The 10,313-nt window shown below is 29.7% G+C and overlaps 1 protein-coding gene across 1 annotated transcript; it reads right to left on the bottom strand.

The window, feature by feature from the left end:
* Nucleotides 1-5,698: 5,698 nt before the first annotated feature.
* Nucleotides 5,699-9,565, bottom strand: LOC115714900 (probable serine/threonine-protein kinase At1g54610). The gene is made up of 7 exons (XM_030643656.2): nucleotides 8,963-9,565; nucleotides 8,308-8,592; nucleotides 7,888-8,205; nucleotides 7,424-7,645; nucleotides 6,944-7,035; nucleotides 6,511-6,616; nucleotides 5,699-6,158 (listed from the first exon to the last, which is right to left on the bottom strand). The coding sequence occupies exons 1-7, from the start codon at nucleotides 9,563-9,565 to the stop codon at nucleotides 5,775-5,777; spliced, it is 2,010 nt and encodes a 669-aa protein (XP_030499516.2). The 3' UTR covers nucleotides 5,699-5,774.
* Between the last annotated feature and the right edge of the window lie 748 nt (nucleotides 9,566-10,313).

Below are 10,313 nucleotides of genomic sequence, written 5' to 3'. Positions count from 1 at the left end.
ATAAATAATTAAGTGTTTCATACCTTTCATTGAGATAGAAATATTAAACTTAAAGTTTTTTCATAAATTGTGTAAATCTATCATAATCTACATCTAAATCTAATCTTATTAAATTAAAAATTTAGCCCACAGGCAATTTTTGTTTAATAAGATTTCATATTTAAGCATGTTTATTCATTGGTAAAAACATGATTTATTTAAACCTCAAAACTATATATGTAATTTTATTACATCACTATTCATAAATTTCTTCCATACCAGTAGAAATTTCCAAAATTTATTCTGATAACTTCATCTAAAATGTACAGTTGTACTGTATAATTAAGAAAAATAAATCACACTTTATTATCACCAATAAATTTTAATTTATTGTGTATGAATTCACTCTAATATAGTTAATGTGATTATTAACACATAGTGAATTATTTTAGATTGTTATTCCACATTTATAATTTCTTGCAAGGTTTACAAATAAACCTAAGAAAGTCAGTAACTGTGAGCAAATCTTATCCACAGACAAGATAACTTCTCACATTTAGAAGTTTAAGGAACAAGCAATATAGTAGTGACTTTGTTTTAAAATTAGCAAAGACCTTTATGTTCCAAGCTTCTTTTGAAACTTGATTTAGACACATTTAAAGGTCTTTACTATAAAATGATGTCACTCATAAAGATATGCAAGTTCAATCTGGCAATAAGAAATATGTTATCAATAAGAATTCTTCTACATTATAGCACCAAAGATTATGGAACATGTCTCCATAAATAGAATAAATGTTAGTAAATGGTGGGGATATTCACTTGATTTTACTAACTTTATTTAGAACTTGTGTGAATTTCATGAAGAATGTGTATTCCAACAAGTCAAAATCGGTGCATACTAGAATTCTATCATATTAGAAATCATACAAGTCAATTAATTTTGAAGACATGGACTCCAATTTTGCATCTCATTTTTAACGATTACTCACATAAATAATTTTTCTACAAAAGTATAGATTTATATGTTTCAAAGACATTTAAATCTTAAGTAGAGAAATGGTGCATTTTGCATATTAAGATAGTGAGATCAAATATAAAATGGAGAATACTACATTAAAATTCGTGAGTATGGATAAACTCGCAGTCTATTTGCAAAGTTTCTTTCATTGGCCGATACATATGCTTGGTACACCCAAATTATAGTGTGTGACAGATTTAAGAAACTAAGCATTTTTTGGATATGGGGTGGAGCCTACATAGCCAACTCCAAACTTTCCTAAATCTTTGTCTATTGATACTCTTCAATGGGGGTGTACATATCGAATCGTGTTCTAACCAAAGTTGTTTCTCAAACATATTTTGAGTTGTGATAAGGTTGAAAACCGACTGGATGACATGTACACATTTTATAAATACCTACATATAGTTAGAGTACAATTGTCAAAGAAAAGATCTGGGCCCAAAACCATAAATGAGCATATTTCATTTGAAAAGCTATAAGGTTTAAGAGTTACATATTTTATTATCTATCTCACAACACTAGAACTGTGGAATTAAGAATTGACTTGATCAGTGGGAGTGATCAATCTAGGAACCTAGTTTCTGAGAAAGATCATTCATATTTTCTCAAACTTCCACCTCAAGTGTTAGATTAATTAAGATTCACAACAACCCTTAAGATTAATGGTTATTGAGAATTCATAACTAATCATTAATAATCTACAAGTCATTGATAAAATTCTAATAAGTTATGTTATTTAGTAATTGCTTATAATTTCTAAAATAACATGCATATTGAACCATTTGCTCTTTTAAGAGTTTGTTGGTCCACCCTTAAGATGACTTATTAGAACAATAAGATCAATGTTTTCTAGTGATTACATTTTGTACAATAAGAGTTCAACTACAATATTAATTTGAGACACAAATTAAATTAAAGAATGATAAAGACAATATGCCATGAATGAAAAAATGAATATCTTAAAGAGCAATAAAGTTTATCTTTAGTAAAGTTGCCTAATGGGGTGGAGAACATTAATTAAGCATAGGTTTTTCACCAATAAATACTCATTAGGCAACATTGAGAAACATAAAGATATAAAAGAATATTCATTGTTAAAAAGTTCATTTTGAACTAAGAATCAATAACAAAAGAGATTTACATTCTCACTTGTCTTTATAAAAGATTCTATTATAGACATTGGCATTTGTTGCTCGTTTCAGTTCATTAATTAATTCCAAACAGTGAACTAGAGGAGAAGGTATACAGACTGCCATAAAGATTTTCCTCTAATAAGTGGTGAACATATGCAAGCTTAAAGTGTCTACCTATAGATTAAAACAAACATCTCACAAATTGGTATTATATCATCTTTTCCCTTAGGTTTGAAAAGAGAATTATGGAAATAATTATATATCAGAAGGTTAGAGGGAGTAATATTTGTTTTATACGTAGACAATATGTTACTTGCAAATGATGATAAAAATTTTCTATAAGTTGAAATAATTCATATCTCAAAATATTATTTTGAGATAAGGAATTTAAATAATATATATAATTTTAATTAATTAGAGAGTAGCCATAGCATCTCTGATTAAATAAAATTATGTATTATTCATCTGATATAACTTTTATCTTTAAGTGTGATAAATTTAACTCGAACCAGCATCTGAAAAATGATCTGGAGTGAGAATAAATTAAGAACATTCATTTGCTTCTATTTTAGAAGCCTAATGTATGCCTAAGAGTTTGAATAAGACTTTGCATTACATTTGTTTCAGGATCGTTAAGTAGTGTCAGAATAACTAAAGTTAAGACCACTTTATTTTTCATACAAAATGATGAGGTGTCTTTAAGATACTAAAACTCATATTCATACATATTTTGTTAAGATGAATTGACCATCTGGAAATATAGTTAACCAATCAGATTCTAACGTACTTCACTGGTTGTATTGATTCACGTAAATCAATATTTTATTACAACCTTAAGATTACCAGTAAGATTATATTGTGGAGAATCTTGATTGTTATTTCCACTATAGAAGTCACATTCATTTATTGTTTTGAGGATACATCTCGTATGATGTATTATAGAGTTTCATAGTAGGCCTAGAGTTCAGAATTACAGTTTCATTAGGCCATTAAGAAAATTTTGCGATAAAATCAGCTACAATATTTATGGCTAAATAACTATAAAAGTACTGGTCGAAGCTAGCATATCGACATTAAGAATTTAGTCATAAAAAGGCGTGATAAGTGGTCATTAATCACGCAAACTGAATTGGGTGATTGCACATCCTTGACTAAAGGCATGCCGTACACAAATTCAAGGATCATAAAGTAAATATGGGATTCAGTTAACCTATATGCAGTTTTTTATATTTGTACAACCAAAAATTATTCAATGAAACTCTAATTTCGATATTTTCTCATATTTATGTGCACCGTAATTTCGTTTGAGAAAATTATCGTAAGAGGACCTGAATAAACATAAGGATTAGGGTTTATTCGCTCAAGCACATTGCCACATTAAGTACATTATTATATAATAAATATATCGTAATACATGAAAGATAATACTCGACTTATAATGAGGACATGTCGCTATGATTCGTATGTTTATTATATAATGAGGAACATTTGGGTTTGAATGTTTTAGTCTAAATGCTGACCAAGTGGGAGAATATAAGAATAGTTTTATTTAAGGAAATGTATTTCTATTTAAGGAAATAAATTTCTATTTAAGGAAATAAAATAAATAATTGATTTTCTGATAAATGAATATTTTATATTCATTGAATCTGGACAAAATCAATTATGTAATATTCTATATATGGTCATATTTCTATATTCATTACCCGATTTGATTTCCTGAATTAATTGTCAAAATATTCTGACAATGAATGTGGCGCAGATACTGATGGAGTATCTCACCTATAAATATAGGGTCTCGGTCCCCGCGCTCCTCACTCATTATGTTCATAACAGCAAATTTCATCTAAAGAGAGTTGAGAGAGCGAGGAAGCCCGATTACCCACATCAATCGGTTTCTTTTGCAGATCAAGCTTATGTGGGACTAAAGCTCAAAGATTCAATGGCTGGAGGTATATCCATCCTTTCATTGCATATATTATTGATATGATTACAGTTTGTTTTCCGCATTTCATATCGTTTGTATATGCTATATTACATACACTATATATATAGTCTAACAATGCTAGTGTGTATCATTAGCGAGAATATAAAATACCAAAATTATATTCAATCAAACACAATATACCAAACAAACAAGTATATTCCCAATAATAGTTCACTAAGGGTTCGTTTGGTACGTCTTATTACATCGTATTGTATTGTATAATATTATATTGAATTGTATTTTATACAATATTTTTAGGGGTTTTTTTAATATTATACCTAAAATTAATTTTATTTATAAAAAATACTTTTAAGAAAATTATTTGGACAAAACAATTACCGAAATACATACCGAAATTCAAAACAATTACCGAAAATAGAAAAAACTGGAAAAATCTCATTTCTAGAAATTTTCGCTTTCTTAGAGTTTTGAAAAAGCAATTATATAGTTGCTTTTGATGTGAATAAGATATCAATTGGTTACTTTTTCATTAAAAAATTTTATTTCAGAATTTTACACATATATAAATAATAAAATAATCATTTTACTATGTGAGAAACATATATTTTTTTTGTCTCTAAAAAAACGACTAATATTAAAAGAAACTTTTTTGTTTCTTTTTTATATTTTTAGGATATATTATGTTATTTTATTGTTTAAGATACTTTGAGGTTACTTTTTTTTTTAATGTAACTTATATGATGTTTCAGATACTATTCAATTTATTTACAAATTATTTCATAAACCTATTAAAATAGTTTTATAAAAATAATTTTTTTTATTTAATCTTGTAATGTCTAATATAAAAATAAAAAATATATTTTTTTTAATAATTTATTAAGCTGTTTGATAAATCAAATTTTATTTAAATTTAAATATTGTTTATTTATTTATTAATAAAATACAAAAAAAATTAGGAATATGAAGTTATTTAATATATATTTACTTTTTAAATTAAAAAATAAAATAAAAAGAAAAAAATTTAAAAGTTAATTATTTTTTTTAATAAATATTAAATATTTTATTATATGTGTCAACAAAATAAAAGTATAATTATATATATATATATATGCTATTATGATGATATGTCATTTTATATATTATATCATGAGAGAGAATAGTCAGACTTATTATTTTTTTTGATTTAAGCGTTTATATATTACTTTCAAAGATAACCCTAGACTCGAACCCGGGACGCTCTAATACACACGCACTTTTTTATGGCCACTGAAGCAATTTCAGTGGTTAAGTCAGACTTATTATTACTAATGCATGAAGGGAGAAAAATAAAATGTCAGAAAAAAGAAAAAAGAAAAAAAAGGAAAAAACTAGAGAAGTGTGTGCGTCATTGTCAATATAAGAAAACATAAATATTTTTTAATGATATGCTAGTAACGGTATATATGCCAATTAATTGACCAACAATATTATGACAACTAATTTTAAATTTTAGTCTGGTTGTTTTTTTAAGATTAAAATTTAGTCCTGTTAATACAATTAATTTATATTTTTATGTAAAATTATATATAGTATTAATTTTTATAAGCAATTAAATATATAATATTTTAGTATAAATTAAAGTTTAATATAAAATTATATAAAAATATAATATATAATTCAATTCAATATTAATAACAAGCCCTAACTAAGATTATTCTTTGTGTGATCCAAATGATATGTCAGAGATTTCAGGAGGATCACGATTTCGAAAATCCAAAGCAGAAAGGGACCTGAAATACTGAGTCAAGGCACTGCCTTCTTTGGGGTTAATGAGATCAGTGACTGAGGCCTCTAATAGAGTACAGCCTTTCACATTCTTAAAAATATCCAAATTAATGTTCTTAAGACCATTGGGATGAGCCTCACTTCTTGCAAATCTCTTTTGGTCAGATTTCAGAATTGGAGATAGATATGTCTGGAATATCATCTGATTTTCTTCTCCTCTTACTTCCTTATTCATTGATGATGTACCGCTACTTGCACTGTTGCCAGTATCTTGGTTGTTGTACATGTTTGGTTGATCAGAATGTTTTTCCTGGAAAACCAAAAAGAAAAACTATGAGCTAAAAGTGTCCTATTGTAGTTAGATATTTACGAGACGCCACTCTTGTTAGAGCAATATGTACTAATAATTAATCTTAGGGTAACCAGTTACCTTCTTTTCTAGTAATTATAGGTAACAAGATTAAAGTTTCTCCATTGAGAAATAATTAATCTTGAAAATAGATATTATTTAGGAGCATTTAGATTAGAGTTCATCCCAAGTTCTTTTTCCTAGAATACATTGAATCTAGAATGAATAAGACATGATTAAGATTTTTACAATAACTTGTTCTGAAATCTATGCACTATATTTCATCAAATGAAAGTTATCAGTGCAAGTTTACCTCCTCAGAAGGTTCATTAGCACGTTTAGCTTGCTCACGAAGTAGCTCCAGTCGACGAGTTCTGCGATCTGTCTGAGATGATTTCTTTGATCTTGAATTCCTCAGCCTGAAAGAAGAAAAAACAGAATCAATTAGCTCAACAAAATAAACTTTCAGCCACCATATAATGGAGCCTGGATCACTGGTTTTGATAGCAAATGAAAATTTTACGAGCTGGTGGCCTCCCAAACAATTCAAAATACAAGCTAATGACCATGGTAGTCTTCCAGTCAAGGTTTTTCCTTAAAAAATATAAATGAAAATAAACATTATTCATCTTAAAATATATTCAATACTTTGAAACTTAACCTTCTATTGTAGCTTTCTTTCCATATCCTATATTCAAATAGAAAGAAGCATTTAATGTGAAAGGTTAAGTTACAAAGTAAAATACTTCTTTTCATTGGTTTGAGTTGCTTCATTCTCTTCCGTGCAAATAACTGGTAGTGCTGAAAGTTCACACGCCAAGGGACTTGTACAAAAGAACTGAAACCAGAAAGAAATAGTATAATTGACCCAAGTCCTTTAAAAAATCAAAAGGGAAATTGCAGAAGAGTTTATTAACAAAGTTGTACTTCTATATGTGGCAAATTCTTTCTGTATTTATAATCTTCTTGTTTTTCTTCTAGACTCGTTGAAAGTACTAATGAAAGGGCTAATCCTCTAAACAATCTTCATGAACTGACAGATTGATATGTTTCTCTTCATATTCAATAGTTGTCTCAAGCACTATTTGTTCTTCTATCATATATACTTATATAAAGATGTGATTAACTTTTCTCTTTTTCCATCCTACTTCTCTTACACAGTTTATGACAAAATCTTCCATCTTTCACCCAAAAAAATGGAAGGGGTAAACATTCTCTGTACTCACATTACTTTGAAGAGCAGAAGCAGCAGTGCCTCGGTTTACTGGGTCTAAAGCAAGAAGTTGAGTCAAGAGACCATAAGAAGAGTCAGGAAAATTTCTGAAGACTTCTTCATGAGTAGGTTTGTAATGCTGAGGTGGCCTAAAACTTGTTGGTAGTTTCATTTTTTTCCAGTAATCATCTGACGGTGCACCACAAAGCTTAAAGATCTTATGAAGTTGCTCAACCTGATTGCAAAACAATAACCAAGACAAAATTTGTAGGTGTTCAAGAACATCTTACGAAAAACTTTTATTTGTGGCTTGAACAGATATGATTTTCATAAAGCTGATCATGAAAAATAAGCAAGTAAACAAAAGACAAGAAGCAAAACACAGATTAATTTTTAGAGAGAATAATGAATTGATACTAATAACTTCCTTACCTGTTGAATGTTGATGATTGTGGAATAAAAATTTAAGATGTTTACCTCTGTTCTGCCTGACATGAATGGTCGTCCAATGAACATCTCAGCCAATAGACATCCAGCACTCCAAAGGTCAATACCAACTCCATAATCCGTTGAGCCTAACAAAAGCTCTGGAGCTCTATACCAGAGTGTCACAACTCGGCTTGTAAGAGGATGCTTTTGTTTAGGAGGAAAGAAATTCGCGAGCCCAAAATCTGCAATTTTGAGTCTTCCACTTCTATCTACTAACAGATTGGAAGATTTAATGTCACGGTGTAAAACCCCCACCTCATGACAGTGATGTAGCCCAGAAAGCAACTGTTGCATATAGCATTTGACCTGTATGCAAGACACTAATGTCATGCCTATCTATGTGTTTCTTTAACTTCTGAAAAAAGTAAACCTATGGTAAATGTAAGGAACATGAAGGGCAATGCAAACCTGTGCCTCATTGAGCTTCTGTCCCGAACGGGAGATAACTTTGGTCAAGTCTGCTTGCATGAAATCAAAAACCAGATAAAGACTATATTGCATTCTTGATGTGGCAAGCCCTTCAAGCTTGATTACATTAGGATGATTCAGCTTCCGTAGTACCATTATCTCTCTTGCCATGAACTTGATACTCTCCGGCTCTGATGTATCGAATCGGACCTTCTTCAAAGCAACAATCCTTCTAGTCCTTCTATCTCGGGCTTTGTACACATTGCTGTAGGTTCCATGGCCAATCTATAAACACCAAAATGACCTATTCAAACCTTATCTTACTACAAATTTGGAACAGGTTGATCATTTTTCTATTTTTCTACAAAGGTACAATACAGAAATTGAGAGTAAGAAGTAAAAGAACTACAGGGATTATTAGAATGAAAGTTCTTATTATTCTGTTAATGCTCATCTATTTATCTTCATTAAACAAAGTTCTGATCAGAATTTTGACCAAAAAATGAGGTTTTGTTCTTTCTCCGGGACAAGGAGTAGAATTGATAATAAAAAAGATGACACAAACATATTTATATAATAAAAAAGATAAAAGAACATGTCTTCAATAGATTGAAGTTCACTAAATGACAACCATTAAAAGTAGATGAATACTAACCTTAGCAAGTTTATCATAGGAATCAGCACTCTTTGGAATCAAACCAGCCAAAACCTCTGAAGCTATATTATCTACAAGCCATTTAGGCCATCCATTAACAAGTTCATCTCCTCCTATATTATGCTTCTTCTTGTTCTTCCTGGCAGTTTTCGTCGAATTACTTTTGATATTCCCGCCAATACTAGTCTCCTTCTCAAGGTCCGCTCCACAACCAAGATCAACCACATTTATTTTAGCACCCTCAGTCTGAAACACCACAACTTTATCAACCTGTTTTGCAGTTACAAGTGACCCATCCTCAGCTCTACTACCGCTAGCATAACCATACTTCTCTTTCAACCTCTGAACGCTGCCCCTGCTCTGAGTCGGGGAGTCGCCGTGCTTCGCCTGAATACAACCCATTTTTCGTAGTTGGAATTCTCTGAATCGTTCCTGTTTGGCGGGAAGAAAAGATTCGATGGAAACTAAGTAGTGGATAAAAGTGAAGGAAAATTGTTTGGGAGTGAAGTAATGTATTCGATGAAATATTAGCAAGGAAAGTTTGATGCTTTGGCCTGCACTGCTTGGATTTTTGCTTGAGAAAGGACAGTCAGTTATCACCATTTTGTCATTGTCATTCTCAACCTCTATTTTTCCGCTATGGATTCAATGTTGAGCAACTTTCTCTCTCTAGAGGAGACTTTAAAAAGTAGTTGAATTACCTAACTTTGGCGGGTGTATGAGAGGAGCTAATTAAATTTAATACCTATCAAGTTAAAAAAAAAAAAAAAAAAAAAAACCCACATTAGGCAGTAGGCACTGGCTCTTTTGTGAATGTTTAGCGATTATTAGTGATGATGTCTCATATAGCATTTCTCAATAATTTGGGTCATTGAAAAGTAAAACCTTTGACTCCTCTCCATAATATTAATAATTAACTATAATCACTAAGAACCATGCAATTATTTTGAAATTTTCTACTGTTTTAATCTTCCTTAATGTTTAGAAATGTTAATCATCGCTACTTTTACTGGGTTTACAACTTAGTTTATAACGTTTATCTTTATTGTTGAAGTTGAACTAGAAAACTAAATTTTGTTCAAGAAAACAATCTTGCTACAATAAATTCATGTTATATTGCATGCTAATATTATTTATTGTTAATCAAAATGTATACGTGAAATATTAGACTATTTCATGACACAAACACTTTGGTGATTACTATTCTAGCAAGATAGTTATAATTTTCAATCGACAAAGTTTTGATTAATTTTTTTCAAGAAACTTCTCAAAAGATGGAAGAGTGTAAAAAATTTCTTGGCAGATTTTACTGTTTAATACTTCGTTTAATTGTTTAAAGCATACAAAATCT

The sequence above is a fragment of the Cannabis sativa genome, chromosome 4 (genome assembly GCF_029168945.1).
Source record: "Cannabis sativa cultivar Pink pepper isolate KNU-18-1 chromosome 4, ASM2916894v1, whole genome shotgun sequence".
Classification (NCBI taxonomy): Eukaryota; Viridiplantae; Streptophyta; class Magnoliopsida; order Rosales; family Cannabaceae; genus Cannabis; species Cannabis sativa.
Note: the sequence above shows the minus strand (reverse complement) of the source record. Positions and strands in the feature narration are given on the sequence as shown.